The sequence below is a fragment of the Olea europaea genome, chromosome 9, assembly GCF_002742605.1.
Source record: "Olea europaea var. sylvestris chromosome 9, O_europaea_v1, whole genome shotgun sequence".
Lineage (NCBI taxonomy): Eukaryota > Viridiplantae > Streptophyta > Magnoliopsida > Lamiales > Oleaceae > Olea > Olea europaea.
In genome coordinates this window covers 8,845,812-8,862,370 of record NC_036245.1, presented here as the reverse complement: position 1 = coordinate 8,862,370, position 16,559 = coordinate 8,845,812, and the positions used below count along the sequence as shown (strand labels likewise).

The 16,559-nt window shown below is 33.5% G+C and overlaps 1 protein-coding gene and 1 long non-coding RNA gene across 2 annotated transcripts; both read left to right on the top strand.

Moving 5' to 3' along the window:
- Nucleotides 1-1,286: 1,286 nt before the first annotated feature.
- On the top strand, nt 1,287-4,235 carry LOC111399574. Its single transcript, XR_002703760.1, has 5 exons — nt 1,287-1,746; nt 1,837-1,933; nt 2,888-2,956; nt 3,733-3,923; nt 4,089-4,235. It is a non-coding gene; the product is annotated as an uncharacterized LOC111399574 (long non-coding RNA).
- A 1,888-nt stretch (nt 4,236-6,123) lies between these two features.
- Nucleotides 6,124-7,785, top strand: LOC111399905 (zinc finger MYM-type protein 1-like). The gene is made up of 2 exons (XM_023027389.1): nt 6,124-6,505; nt 6,740-7,785. The coding sequence occupies exons 1-2, from the start codon at nt 6,124-6,126 to the stop codon at nt 7,783-7,785; spliced, it is 1,428 nt and encodes a 475-aa protein (XP_022883157.1).
- Nucleotides 7,786-16,559: the final 8,774 nt, after the last annotated feature.

Here is a 16,559-nt window from a genome sequence, read left to right as displayed (position 1 = left end):
CAAGAAAAAAACTACCAAAAAAAAAAAAAAAAAAAATTGTCATCTACCAATCAGTCAGTCCATGTGAAATCTTGTAAAACTTCTACGGAAAAATCAAGTTGTATAACATTACTGTATCATTTAAGAAAATATAGAAAAAGACAAGGAGTCATGGTGTAGGCTCAGTGGTGGAGCCACATGGGATATAGTCGCCAATCGCTTCCGTAACATTTTCAATTTTTCTCGATTTGTATTGAATTTATACCAAAAAAAGACATACACATAATCGATCCAACCCTCAATTTTTGGCTACAAATCATGATTTCTCATAAATATATAGCATCAAAGGATTTCAACTAGTTCACTTGATAATATTAATTTTTCAAAATAGAACTCTAAATCTTACTGTAAACGGAATTTTTTTTTTCACCAATTTTGAATTTCAAACTGAAATTATTAAAACGTCTAGCAATTGGTATTTGATTTGGTTCTGATTTGGTAGTAAATTGATGAAGTATATCATTATTTATTTCCAGATTAACATAAACCTCTCTCTCTCTCTCTCACACACACACACAAATATGCAGGCGATTATTTTTTAACATTTTATTTATAATCTTATTTTAATCAGAAATATCAAAATGAAAAACGTTGTTTGTTGTTTATATGCTCATTAGAACAAATCATAAAAATCAGATACTGTTTGTTGTTTCGTCAAAATTAAAAGTCTGGTTCCAGATCGAAAGGGTCGTTCATTAATACAATTTCCAGGAAAAAAATAAAATGAAAAAATAACTCCACAAAATTCAGACGGATGTTAGTTTGATCGTGAGGGTACCAAGGCCGTTACCAAATTCATCAATTTAGGGTTTCTGTATTTATGATTCAAATATGTAAAACAGAAGGCTAGTAATTAATCTACGAAATTCCTGTTTCTCTTCAAAAGAAAAGAAAATATTTTTACCATATTTCAATTTAAGAATTGAGAAGAAACAGACTGGATGGTGATGAGGAGCAATTTGTCCGATTGCCTCAATGGGGGAGAAGGAGCTTCTCGAGAGTTTGGCGTCTTATAAAAGGTCTTATGAGGGTTGGTTCCTGGTAGGGGTAGGAAAATCGCATCTCTTGTTTAATGCAGCTTCTATGTTGAAGACTTTTAATCATCTATTATTAATTTATTATTATTACTAACCCACTTTAAATAGTTTATTTAGATCAAGTCCAAAAAACTCTCTATATATTCCACAATTTAAAGAGTAAAAACATTTAAGTATTTCAATGAGTTCTTCATATTTAACTTGGCATTAGATTTGTGTACTTCATCCATTATATTAATCAGTATATTTTTATTTTTTTTTTGAAATTTTAATTCAAATTTTACGTGCTTGTAAATCAAGTGTTAGTACTTAGCATTGCAATTATAATTTACAATTCAGTCCCACTTACACTGTTGTTATCAGTTGTCATCTTTTTATGTGTAAAATAAATTATAAAGTTCTTTCTCACAAGAAGGTTACATGTAATATGTTATTCCTTTTTCTCCCTCTGTGCAATACATTATGGAGCGCGAGAACTTGTCGTGCAATCTGACATTGTTTCAGATTATGCAATGCACTTTTTTGTGCATACCGCAATAGTACATGTACTTTCTTTTATCATCTCTTGTTTCTATATTGGTTTTATGTTGTGGTTATCAGTTCATAGAAAATGGCTTATGGTGATGATATTCAACCCCTTGTTTGTCACAATGGAACTGGAATGGTGAAGGTTCGTAAACATTTTTAAATTCTCTAGCCTTCTATATTCAATTTATTATGTAATTAATTTCAAGGGACTTGTTTAATGTTACTCCTGCAGGCTGGTTTTGCCAGTGATGATGCTCTTGCAGATTCTTGATAAACCTTTCTCTATTTCCATTGCCAAAATCCAACAATATGCTTAGATTGCCATGGAGGTATTCATTTAAATTTGTTTTCTTTCTCGACAATAGGTGTTGTTTAAATGCTGTTTTATCATCTCTCGTTGTAGCACAAGGCAGTTGGTATCCCTTTTGAGAATTATACGAGTATAATATTGATTTGGCTGTAATAGGCATCGATAATGGATGGAGTGTGCTTGTGGTTCCTTTTGATATCAATGAATCTATATAGTGCTTATGCTTGTGAGTGTAGGGAATGAAATACCCGATGTCCTGCAACCTTTATTGATGCTTTCATGTACTCGGTGCAACTTCTCTTTGCTGCCAGTAGAAGTTAGTTTTGTGGATCAAATGGAGTTTCCAAAAAAGAATTTTATATAGCTAACCCCAAAGTTATTTGGAACAAAATTTAGTATGTTGTTTACATGAAGCTTCTCATATAATCCCCAACAAACAAATATCTTTATTTTTATAGATACTTCTTGAGCAAGTGTTTCTTACTAAACAAGTGGTATATTGAGAGGAAATGTAGTGGTTACAGAAAAATAAAATAAAATTGGAATTTTGAAGGCATTATAAGGGAAGTGAAATTACTGTCGCAGTGAAATATTTATTATAAGGCTTATCAACAAAAAATTCATAAACAATTTTAAATATGTGAAATAATTATTATGTACAGGTGTGGACAAAATAAGGCCAGGATACAATATTATTTTAGGTTGTTGCCCTGTTAATGAAGATGGTTTTTGGGAGTGAAATTACTATAGCAGTTAAGTTGGTTTTGTTCTTGACATCCCTAAGGTTTTGCATTTTTAGCGGTACTAAAAATGTTATGCATTTTGTTTTTTGAAGTTGCGTGTTTGACAGAAGTAATGGCGATCATTTGTTTGTTTCTGGTTTTGTTTTGAACCTTACACTAGTTCTTGAATAATTTGTCTGCTGATTATAAATAGAGGATAAACGTAGCAAGTCACATTCTGGTTATTGCAGGATGTTGAAATTGATGAAGAAGTTGATGTTATAGTTTCAGAATGGATGGGTTACATGCTTCTCTATGAGGTGATAAATAGTATCTTACTTGCATTTATAAATCTAAGTTTGCATACCTATACAAATGTTTGTAATTTGGTTGTTAAAGATTTGGAGACCATGTTTCCATGTCTCCAATAGTGGAATTCTTCCATGGAAAATGATTTTTGATCCTTGTTTTGAAAGTTTAATCATACCACAAAGCTACAGCTGTGCTTGTCCGGAACCATGGAGTATACATATGGGTCGATTATTGGATTAGTGCTAAAACCTTTTATTGGATTTAAACCTCGTTTTATTTTTTTTAAACTTTCAGTTTAAACTTTAATGTATGAAGTTTTCAAGAAAATAATTATTAAAATAAAATCATAAATATTTTTTAATATTATAATTTATATTAGCGACGGAAACAGCGATGGAAATCCATTGGTAATCATCAACAGATATAATTTGTAGGTAATTTTGTCCCTAAAACAGCGAAGGCTTCTTTAATTGCTAAATCACCGACGACCTAGTAATTCGTCGCTATATTAGCGGCGAAAGTATTGCCGACGGATTTTCCAACTAATTTATTCCGTTTGTGAAAGTCGCTAGCGACAGAATTTAAGACTTCAGCAATGGAAAATTCCGTCTCAGAAGCCGCAGTTTTTGGTAGTGTGAGTCTTGCATTGTTGCTAGTGTCTATGCTAATAGGTCAATACTTCACTTGATGCTGGTCTCAGATAAGGTGGGAGTTTTCTTTTATTGTTCCTTTTTTTATCATCGAATAATACTCTAAGCTCTTTTTCTTTTACATCCCATTGTAGGTAAAGGCAAAGGCTGAGGCAGGAGGCCATTGAGAAGGTGATAGAAATAGCTGCCACTGTGCACCATTTATTTGAGAAGGTGAAGGCTCGTTTGGAAGAAGCTGAAGCGAAGTGGAATGATGAGAAATCTGCTTATATCATAATGCTAGGAGCTCGTTTCAGTGCATATTGTATATGTTGTTGCTCAAAGGGTAAAGTGGAAATTCAACTTCAAATCTAATTGTACTTAACGAATAGATTGGCATCTTATCATCATTGTATATAGTAGTACCTCAGCTTTTTTAATTTTATTATTCTTCTCTTTTTAGTGCCACGAGATTTCACAATTGTTTGATAATTACTGACATTTCGATCAGGGAAACAAACCAACTAGCAACAGCCAGTTCTACTCCAACCGCAGAACTTTATCCCATTTCGCACACTTTGCCAAGATATAAAATGCTTGGAAGTTTTACAGGATCCAACTAGTTAAGGTAATTTCAGTGTTGATGGTACAAACTCGATGCAGTTGGAATAGAAATCTATCGCCATGAATGTTTATTGCATTAGAAAGCCTTTGAAAAAGGGCCTACCTGTTCGCCGCCATTTATTCCTTCACTATCCAGAAGATGAAGACGTGCATACATTAAAATATCAGCAATTTCTAGTAGGCACAGTGAACCTAGCAGTGCATGTTCTAGATAAAGGAAAGGAAATGGTTAGGGCCTATTTTCCAGGAAAAAACTGTTCTCGGCAGCATTTTTGGACGGGAAAACTATATTCCAAACGAGGTTTCAAGGCTTGGGTGGAACCGCGGAAGCTCCAATCGGATAAGTTGGAGACACCTTTCCGAAAAATCTCAGAGAATACAGTGTCCTATAAAGAAGTTGTAAACGAATGGATGCTGTAGAATGTTTTTGATTTGTTAACAAAGTGATGTACAGTTTCTCTACATTTCTCATATTCTACCAGCCATTTGTTAATTTTCATGGACAAAAAACCAGAATGATATGACAATCATATATATTCGAATAATTCACATAATCATATGCCCAGGGGCGGAGCCCCATTAGGCCTAGTGCGGGCAGATGCCCGCACTGAACTTTTGGGCTCCAATAGGCCCAAATTTTTTTTTTGTTTGGGTAAAGCCTGTTTAAATAAAAGGGCCCAATTTCCCGACCCGACTTCTTGAATCAGTCCATGGGCCGTTTAGTGACCCGACCCGAACCGACCCGACTTCTTGAATCAATTATAACCCGTTCAATTCATGTTTCCAATTTCCAAACCCTTGCAATTATAACCCATCTCTCCTCTCTGTTCTCAACCGGTGCCATCGCCGCTTCTCGCCAGTCGGCAGTTGGCAGTCGCCAGTCGCTACTCCAACTCGCAGGCGACGCCGACTCAACTTCCACTCTTCCAGTCCACCGCCAGGTCCACCACTACTGCGAGCGTCTGCCACTACTTCTGCGGCTCTGCCGAGTTCCGACCGAAGCTGGAAGTTGCCCAACGAAGAACTAAGAAGGTGATTGAAAGTTACCTTGCTTACCTAATGTATATTTCAGTGAAGATGGAGTGTGGAAAATTCTGAAAATTGAAATTCTGAATGACTGAATCATGTCTCTCCTCTCGCCTCTCGGGTTCTGCAGTCTGCACTACTTAATTTAATAAATTTATGAATGTTAGTGGTGTTAGTGTGTAATGTGTTACTGGACTACTGGTTAATTATTGAATATTGATGGTTCTCATTTCTCAACTCTCAATCTCATGGGTTTATATAAATTATATTTGATATTTCTATTGTGGAATTGGAATTTAGAAATGCTGTTAGCCTGGCTGTTACTCTGTTGTAGAGAAATTGATTAAGTTCATCTTTCTCAGCCCATCAAGGAGATTGCCCTGGCTATTTCTCTCCTGGTTTTTGGCGCGCTCGGAATCTTTCTTTTAGTTTCTTGGAATCTTGGTGCCATTATGGCCGTCAATAATGTCGGCAGTGATCACTGACCGCACCCACGGTAAATTTTCTGTTGGAGTTTGAGTTTGAGTTTAACTGTTTTTATTGGTGTATTTATTGTGGGATTTCAACTTTCTTTCTAGTTCACTAAGTTAATGTTCTTTAATGATTAACTTAAGGGGGTTTTGAATAATATTCAGTAAATTAATAATCTTTAGTTATTAATTAAGCATTAGATATTTGGGGAACCCATTTCAATTTATATTTCAATTAGTTTTTCTTTAATAAATACTGCTGAAGTTATATTGATGCTACTATTGTTGATTATTATAGATATGTTTTCCATGCAGACATGAGCATTTTTCTGATTATTATAGATATGTTTTCCTTTTGTCATTATGAATTATTCTCACTCACTTCAATTAATAATTGGATATCAAATGTTTAAATTCAGATATCAAATGAATAGATACTTTCAACGAAAAAGGAACGTAGATAGTGTTGATGAGGGGGCATCGAATAATGTGGATGTTGATGAGGGGGCATCGAATAATGTGGAGTTTGATGTCACAAAACTTCCAACTGATCCTGGTCTAAGGATACCAATTTTGGATTACAATGCTAACATCCGAGATGAAGTTCGAAGAGCATATATGTTAAAGGGTCCTTGTCAGCCCCAAGATCATGACTTTCCAAAACGACAATTTGGAGTAACAATTAGACGATTCAATCCTTCGTGGTTTAAAGAGTTCGGTAGTTGGTTGGAGTACAGTGTAGAGAAGGATGCTGCTTATTGTTTGTATAGTTATCTTTTCAGAACAAGTTCTGGAAAGCAAGGTGGAGGTGAGTCTTTTGTTGGCGAAGGTTTTACATATTGGAAAGATAAAAAAAGGCTTCATACTCATGTTGGACTTCATGATAGTGCACATAATCAAGCTCGCATTAAGTGTGAAGTGTTGATGAATCAAGAGCAACACATTCAATCAGTTTTCTACAAACAGTCAGAACAAACAAGAAATGCATATGTTACACGCCTTAATGCATCCATTGATTGTGTTTGAGTTCTTTTGCGACAAGGGCACTCATTTCGAGGTCATGATGAATCTGAGGATTCTTCCAATCCAGGTAACTTCTTAGTGCAATTGCAATTTTTGGCTGCTCATAATGAAGCTTTCAATGCCATCACATTGGGAAATGCTCCTCACAATTGCAAATTGACATCACCTGATGTTCAAAAGGACATAGTAAATGCTTGTGCTATTGAAACAATCAATGTTATTATCAAAGATGTTGGCGAGTCACTATTTTCTATTCTAGTTGATGAATCTTGTGATGTGTCAATGAAGGAGCAAATGTCTATTGTTTTACGTTATGTAGACAATGGTGGGCATGTCAATGAACGCTTCATAGGGATTGAACATGTTACAAGTACCACGGCTCTATCACTTAAGGCTGCAATTGATAAGGTATTTTTTAGATATAACTTGAGTATGTCTAGATTGAGAGGACAAGGTTATGATGGAGCAAGTAATATGCAAGGTAAGTTTAATGGTCTGAAAACACTTATTTTGAAGGAGAGTCCATGTGCCTTTTACATTCACTGTTTTGCTCATCAACTCCAACTTGCGCTTGTGGCTGTGGCAAAGAAGAACATCCCTATTACTAATTTCTTTCGTGTGGTTGGGAACGTGATAAATACTGTTGGAGCATCTTCCAAGCGTTGTGATCTTCTTCGAGAAAAACAATTAGACTTTATTGTTGAGGCATTGGAAAAAGGTGAGATTTTAAGTGGACGGGGACTAAATCAAGAAACGACCCTTCAGCGCTCTGGTGATACACGATGGAGTTCACATTATAATTCTTTGGTCAGCTTGCTTGCCATGTTCTCTTCTGTTTTAGATGTACTTGCAATGATTGTTGAAGATGAATCTTGTTCTTGTAATCAAAGATCTGATGCAACAAATTTATTGGAGTTGATACAAAGATTTGATTTTGCATTTAATCTACAGTTGATGAAAAGTGTGTTGGCGATGTCAAATGAACTGTCAAAGGCATTGCAAAGAAAAGATCAAGATATTGTGAATGCAATGCAATTGGTGAGATTGTGCAAACGAAGACTCTAAATAATGAGAGACGAAGGGTGGGACTCCTTTTTTGAAGAAGTATGTTCTTTTTGTCAACAACATTACATTCATGTACCCAACATGGATGATATGTTTGTACGCCTTGCAATTCGTGGTCGCCCTCAGCGTAATTCTCCAGAAATTACAAATTTACATCATTATCGAGTAGATTTGTTCTACTCTGTCATCAATTTACAACTTCAAGAATTGAATGATCGTTTCTCGGAGGTAAACACAGAGTTACTCCTTTGTGTAGCTTGTTTATGCCCACAAGATTCATTTTCGTCTTTTGACAAGAAAAGCTTAATTAGACTTGCTGGGCTTTATCCATTAGATTTCTCTGCAGTAGATGTCATTGTACTTAGCGATCAACTTGAGACTTATATTTTGGACATGTGCTCTAGCAAAGAGTTTGAAGGGTTAAATGGCCTTGGTGATCTTGTGGAGAAGTTGGTTTTGACAAAGAAAGATAAGGTATATCCATTGGTTTACAGACTTTTGACTTTAGCATTGATTTTACCGGTTGCTACCGCTACTGTGGAGAGAGTTTTTTCTGCAATGAACATCGTAAAGAATAGATTGCGCAATCGGATGGGTGATCAGTGGATGAATGATAGCACTATTGTTTATGTAGAGAGAGATATATTTTTGAAACTCGATAATGAAGTTATTGTACGACGATATCAAAATATGAAAACTCGCAAGGAACAAGTTTAATATATAAATTATGTCATTTTTAGTGTTGTTGTAATATTGTTTTAATTTTTTATCATCATTAAATCTATGACCAAAACCTCGAAGTTCGGCGTCGAAAAATGATGCCCGCACTGAACATAAATCCTGGCTCCGGCCCTGCATATGCCAATGGAGTTTTAATTTAGGTCAATTCAATAATAAGCAGCCCAATAATAATCAATCCCTAGGAATGAAAATCCGAAAACTATACTTTATTAGAAACTTCCGAAATATAATTCCAACACCGTTTTAAAAATGAAAAAAAAGCAATACCAGGCAAACAATTTTGCTACCATTTTTTGTTAATGTGGTGGATATTCGAACTCTAATGTGTTCGTTTAGATGTTGGCAGCCATTGAGTTTTCTCATTCACACTTGCAATTTCATCTCTTTAGTCTTTAGTTAACAAGCAAAGACCTGCTAAATTATGTTCACTGCTTTGGTAAAGGGGCCAAACTCAGAACATACTTTCCTGCCATTGCTCCACTTATAGGTCAACAGCTTTGGTCAAACCCCGTGTGACATCCTTTAGCTTAGCAATGTAAACAAATGTTGGAGAGCACGAAGAAGGTAAGGATGAGCAAACCAAACAAACAAATGGCGTGGTCAAGAAAGCAAGGGAATATTGCAAATATTGGAATTGTGGGAAACATGGAATCCGTCCATAAGGACTGATTATGCAAGCAAGTGATAGGTATGGGATCTCGTCAACAAAAATGAAACATTAGGGACCAATTACACACAAGGGACAATGATTAGGGACTAAATGCGCCAATTACCCTGACCATTGCACATTTGCGCATTTATTTGCACATCAAGTCCTTGTGTGTTGGCTCAATTTCATTTTATGGTGGACATGTTTTTTCTATGTATTGACACCACATTTTCTTAGAAGTTTTCCCCATATTATAGTTGCATTAAATGTTTCTAACATTTACTTATTATCACATTTATATCCCCAACTTTATTTTAATCTCATTCTTTAATCTACAATATTTCCTTAATCAGTACATCTTGGCTTTGAAAACCGTTTGCGTCCAAAAATTTTGTTAAGATAGCATAAAAGAATTAATAGTCCTTCATTTCTAAATAAGTACAAAATAAATACAAAAGTACAACTAATATTTGCTTTATTACTTTAAAACAAACTAACGGGATATTTGGATGAAAATGTCAATGAAAACAAAATATATTAATTAATGGAAGTGTTACAATAAGTAAAAAATACAAGAACTTTTAATACAATTAAAACATGGTGTGAATATAATTATTCTTTTTTTAATACATCACTGGTTTAAAAGTATTACTTATTTCGTTAAATATAAATTTTTAAAATTACTTATCTTTACAAATAAAATTTAGTTTTAAAAAAAATGATAATTGCAAGTTCTACGATATTGATTTGTTAAAAGTATCTTAGTTACATATACTGTTTTATGGCCTTTAATTTTCATCTCATGGAGGTTAAATTGTCAATAAATTTAAGTTGTTGACCTCCTCCATTTCAAAAGTTCAATAAAGTAATTAAAATTGGTTTTGCGTTGAGTTTAAAGTTCATTACGTCACAACAGGGCACTCAAATTAGTTTAATCCGGCTCAGTACAACTTCCATCATGGCTCGACTTATCTTCGAAAGGAAGGAACTGTCACCATCATTTGGGAAATATCATCATTACACGCTGATTTCCCTCACTCCAAAATCGACATGACATTTAGCTAATCCAATCATTTAGGGACACATGGCAAACATAATGTGGCACCTCCAATTGTGGCCAATCACAACTTTGCAATGATTGCTACCTAGTTCAGCTCCAACATGGCACATGGGAAACGACCTCAACACTCAATCAAAATCAAGATTGATGGCACACATCTTAAGACAAGCACTGTCGCTAATTTGATATAACGCTAACCAATTTGCCTATTCCCTACTATAAATGGGGATATAATGGTCTCACATAGTGATCGAACTTGACCATTGCATGAAACTCAATTCCAACTCTTTCCATTTATTGCGAAAACACTCTTTTCTTATTTTTTTTTAGCAATATTTTACTATTTTAGCTAAATTTACACATTTCAGCTCAAATTACCTCTTCTAAATCATCAATTAAGCTGACAAAAAGTGGCCTAGTCATTTTTTGATGCCAACAGTTCGGACCTTGTAAGCAACAATCCCATATCTTTCATAAACATTCTCAGTATCCTACCTAAAAAATCACTATCAGCAACAATTCCACCTCTAGAAATCCAGCTCGAACTAACTCTCGCGTCACAAATATGCCTCACAAATTCCAAAGGAAAAATGATTCTACCGAAAACATTAAACCTTAGCTCGCTGCAATGAGGGAAGAAATAGAACATCTGACTAACATAGATAGCATAATGGAAAGAAACCAGGTCCACAACTCTAATTGATAATGAGCCTCCAATTGATACAAAGGTGGAATCTCCAACTCGAGAACGAACTGGCAGATCTCCCACTAGGAGAAGTCTTAACTTCTCAGGTGAAGAGTTGTCTGGGAGTAGGATGAATGAGGTAAGAAATAGTCCTCCAACAAGGACTCACAAAAAAGCTGGAAGGGTTTTCGATAGAATGGGCTCCCAACGATCACCATCACCTAAAAGCAGGAGAATCAATCCCCTCAAACGAGATAGCTCAAAAAATGAATGACATGAGATGAACCTACTAAAAAAAGCATAGCCAACGTGGAGGCCAAACGCAAGAGTTCCTTTGATGAGTACTTTACTGGTCGCCATTCCCTTTTCACAAAAGAAATATTAGCTGAGCCATTGTTTAAAAAGTTAAACGTGCCTCAACTCATCTGCTACGATGGGGAAGGAGAATTCCTAAGCCATCTAGACAAATACATGTCCTGGATGGAACTACAAGGATCTAGCGAAGCCATCACGTGTCTAGTTTTTCCCTTAGCATTAGGGGACAAAGCTCAAAGATAGTTTAGAAGATTGCACCAAAGGTCTATAAAAAATTGGAATGTCTTGGCTAAGGAATTCTTATCTTAGTTCATGAGCTCCAAAAACCAGAACAATGCCCAAGGAACACCTTGTAAGTATTAAACAAAGACGCATCGAATCCTTGAAAAGCTGACTTAGCAGATCCAATAAGCAATCTATGGAGGAGGAAAAAATATTGGATGATGTTGTCCTTATGGTTGTCCTTTTCGAACTAATGTAAAAAAACATGCTTGTAACATTCCGAAATTTTCTAGCAAAGATTTTTAATATTTTAAAAAAACTTTAAAAGTTTAGGGACTTAATTGAATTGATAGAATAAATATTATAGGTATTTTAATTCAAATAGTACAATAGGATTTGGTAGTGCAATTTTAAAAAATGGGATAATTGCATGTTTACCCAAGACTCAAAAGTACAATTTTATAATGAAATGAGATAATTGCATTTTTACCCTAAGGGTTAAAAGTGAAATTTTAGAAATTGTACCTTTAACCCTTATCATCCCTATAAATAGGGGATTAATGTACAAGGGGACATGCCTTTTGCTTCGAGGTATGTTCCATCTTCTTTTGTTTAGTTAATTAATTTTTTTTAAGTATTTAATTGGTTTATTTATTTATAAGAATTAAAATTCTTAATTTATGATTTTTTTTATATATAATTTTGAGGAAGATAAAATGAGAGTTAAATTTAAGATTAATGAAATCAAGGATGATGAATTATAATAGTTTTATTTCCAATTCTTAATTATATAAGTTTTAGAAATTTATAAGTTATTGCAAGAAATAACGAGTTTTATTTTATTTAGTTGGTACTATTAAAGATTATATAGAAGATGGTTTGGAGGAAAACTTAGTTAAGATAAAAAGACATTTATGAATAAGTAAAATAAATCCTATCTTTGATTCTTGAAAGGATTTTGTAAAAGAAGAATTTGTTGGATTTTGAGTAACTAATGGAGAATCATATTGATTATATACAGTTATTTTTTTCAGTACAACAAATGTTGGTTGGATAGCATGTATTTCTTTTATGTTTAGGATTATTTAAAAAAAAAAATTCTATAAGTCATTTCAAGAAATAATGAGTTTAGTTTACCTAGCTTGCATTATCAAAGATTGTGAGAAAGAGATTTGGGGAAAAGCTGGTGAAAAAAGAGAGAAATGGAGAAAAATAGTTTGAAGTAATTAAAGAATAAAAGGGTACGGATGGCTGATTTGGTATAATAGTAACTAATATTATCATGATATTGGTTGTAGAAATTGGGCCACTTATATATGTATATATGTGGACACGATAAATTTAATTGGAGAAAAAAAATTTAGCACTTGAGACTTAAACTAAAATTATTTTGATTTAGCCCCCGTTTGTTCCCCATTATTTCAAATTTTAATTGGTGAAATAATATTTTTTTTGGAGAATGTGTGATTAAAAAAGAATGAAAAGCTTTTGGTTTATGTATAATATTATGTTATGGAAGATTGCGTGGTTGAAAATAAGAGAGAAAAATAAAATTTAATTTAACGGGAGCCAAACAAGGGCTTAGTTATATAATAAGATGAGAAATAAAATGTTATAATGCATAGTGTTAAGGTTGATGTATGATGGAAATGGAGTAAATAAGAGTATGGAATGGATAAAAAATGAATTAACAGGTACACTATGTGTGCGTGTACTTGTGTGTTAAATGGAATGAATGATGGATCAAACATAAAATGAAATATAATATGGTAGTGTATTGGCTAGCTTAATTTTTACATATACTAATTTTATTTTAGAAATTATGAAATTTCTTTTATAACAATAATGAGAATCTCATTATTATTATTATTTATTGGTAGTAAACTAGTGTCAGTATTAGTATTATTACTAGGCATATTTTATTAAGTAAATTATGTTATCTTCTAGGTTTAGTTTAGGTTTGGTAATTGGGAAATAAAATGATAAATCGTGATTAATGTAGCGATTATTTTATTAATGTAGATATTGATCAAGAAAGTCGCGAAAAAGGTAAATATTGATTTTTTTCAACTACAGTACTATACATTAATATGTGAAATTATGTGTTTATACGTGTTTTTTTATGTAACATTAATTTATTTAAAAAACGTATGGATCATTACGTTTTCAAAGATACATACTTTTGTTGTCATTTGTATTGAGTTTGTGGTTGAAAATTTTGAATGTGAATCCCATTATAGATGTATCATACTATTGTGTTTGAATAAATATAGAACTTTGAGGCTCTTGACAGTCATTAAAAATATCCAACAATAGAGTATTTGGAGTTCATCACATATATACAAGCATTGTCAGAAGGTCCATTGGTGGCCTTGGGACCACGGATAGGCACTTGGAGCACTATATACTTAGGCGAGGCCTTGGTTTACATATGTTATACACTAATGTGGCATCTTGAGTCTCAATGGGCAATGATGGATGTCTTGACATTGATTTGCCCGCAAGTAATGGTCATGTTATTTTGAGCTCATACGGTACACTATAATAAGGATTCGGACCCAAATATGCTTGATATATATCATTGCATCATCATATTTACTGAACTTTATTGTTCACGTTTTATATTTTGTTTTATAGATAACTTTACGAGAAATTGAAATCATCCGGACAACCAAACGTGCCCATATTACAAAGAACTTATCAGCTATACATATTATTTATAGATGTACCCACTACAAAGTATTTATAAAGTTGTTAATGAGGATGAGGGGATTGAAACTTTTGAAGATTGTAAGGATTGTGTGATGGTGATAATTGATATCTATGACTTGATTATATGTCATTATGTAGATATTTTGATATATGAGGAGTAGACAGTAAAATAATATCATGTAAAATAGGGTGATGATACATAGTAAAATAATGTAGTGAAAATGGAATGATTTAGAAGAAGTCGATACACCGCCACATCTACCTGTTATAGGTTAGATCTAAGGAAAACTTTTGAAAATTAGCAAGCTTTTCTTTTGACTAAAAATTTTTGGATTGTCATATAGCTAACTTGATACCAGAAATATTTTGTAAAACAAGTTATCCTTTTGGTACAATATAAATTTGGCTTTATATTATTAATTTGATTTTCATGATATATTTTGATTTTACTGTGAAGTGCCTATTTGAGTTAAATACAAATTATTAAATCGTAGTATAATTTAAACACTAATAATAAAATAAAATAAAATGATAAGGATAAAAAAATAAAGGTAGAATGTCACAACGCTTCTAGTGGCCAGTCCATGAAGATGGACCTATGACCTATCATGAGTTCTTAAGTAGGATAGAAAAGCACATCCGGAGCCGAGTAGGCGACGTCAGATGAAGATGGGGAAAAAGCTGATTCCAATCATTCAGCATATCCTAAAGATAAAAAGTTTACGCTTGAACGCAGAAAAGAGAACAAGATACCGACCGACCTTGCCCTTACCTTGAAAGATTTCATCTGTACTATCCCCTTAATGCCTATTCAGAGGAGGTATTCATGTAAGTAGGAGATCAAGAAGTTTTCCACTGACCTCAACCCATTAAGAAAAAACTACCTAGAATAAATCAATAGAAGTAATGTAGGTTCGACATGACAACTAGTCAATAAACAGATAATTGTCGAGAACTAAAAGAATAGATTGAATCACTAATCAGGTAAGGTCAGCTAAGAGAATTTGTATCCAAACAGAAGGAAGCAGCTCACATTGCTCCTGCCCCACAAATAAAATACAAATTCTCTTAGCTGAGAAGCTAAAGCAAATAAAGAGATAGAGCTCAAACATTGCAAGACTGAAGAACAATTAGCAAATATATTCACAAAGGCACTACCATGAGCAAAGTTCGAAATACTACGAGAAATAACTGGAGTTACCAAAATATGCATCAAAGAGGAGTATTGATGGTTGATGTATATTTTAGGAATTTTGTAGAAGATCCTAGAATTGCTTGGCAAGAATATCCTAGAATTACTTGGCAAGGAAGAATAATAAAAAAATCAAAATTATCTAGAATTCCCTAGAGAAACTTGCGCACTAAGAAAGTTTGTGAAGTTTGTAGACATATGTAGAATTATCTAGAAGAAATCATATGTAAGCTATGGTCTATAAATAGGGCATGAGTCTCTCATTTGTATGTAAGAAAAAAAAAAGCCATTGTAAACAAAAGCCATTGTCATTCTAATAAAGTTCCTTTCTCTTACCCACTTTGTCTACTAAATTTCTTTCTATCAAAATCTTCCATATTACTAACTTCCAACAAAAAGGCAACTATTTTCTACCTCCAAAATTATCCTATACAAAACATATTAAACCATCTAATCTCATCACTACAAGAAAAAACCATCACTTCCAAATTCAAAATTGATTTTATATATTCTTCTACATTTTATCCGATGGAAATAAAGTGCCCGATCCAAAAATGATGAGCAACTCGTACCTCATTTTCATTCTGAATTTTCTACTGTCTCATTTTCTCGTAGTTGTAGCAGCTGTTTTCACCCTCCACATATTCATCAATCGAATCAGTGTTGAGAATCAGAGATTAAAATACATATTCTAACAAATTCAAAATCAATTTTATACATTCATCAACATTTTACCCGACGAAAATCTAGTGCCCGATACAAAATTGATGAGCAACTTATACCCAATTTCCATTCCGAATTTTCTCTAAAATCCTTTCCTCGAAGTAGCAGCGACAACTTATGTCCTCTACATATTCCTTATATTGAAGTAGTGTTAATAATTGGATATTAAAATACAAGTTCTAAAAAAATCAAAGCCAATTTTATACATTCTTCTACATTTTACGCGACGGAAATTGAGTTTTCGATACAAAATTGATGAGAAGCTCATACATCATTTTCAATCGGAAATTTCCCCAAACTCCTTTCGTTGTAGTTGTAGCGACTGCTTTTGTCCTCCATATACTCATCATATTGAATCAGTGTTGATAATTAGATATTCAAATTCAAATTTTAAAAAATTCAAAATCAAATTTATACATTTGTCTACATTTTACGGGATGAAAATCGAGTGTCCGATACAAAATTGATGAGCGAC

What these genes read in the sequence shown, in the direction of transcription:
- LOC111399905 (XM_023027389.1), top strand. Translation starts at nt 6,124, where the DNA reads ATGAATAGATACTTTCAACGAAAAAGGAACGTAGATAGTGTTGATGAG. An exon ending in TTCTGGAAAGCAAGGTGGAG is followed by an intron (nt 6,506 to 6,739) that starts GTGAGTCTTTTG and finishes TTTTGCGACAAG; the next exon opens with GGCACTCATTTCGAGGTCAT.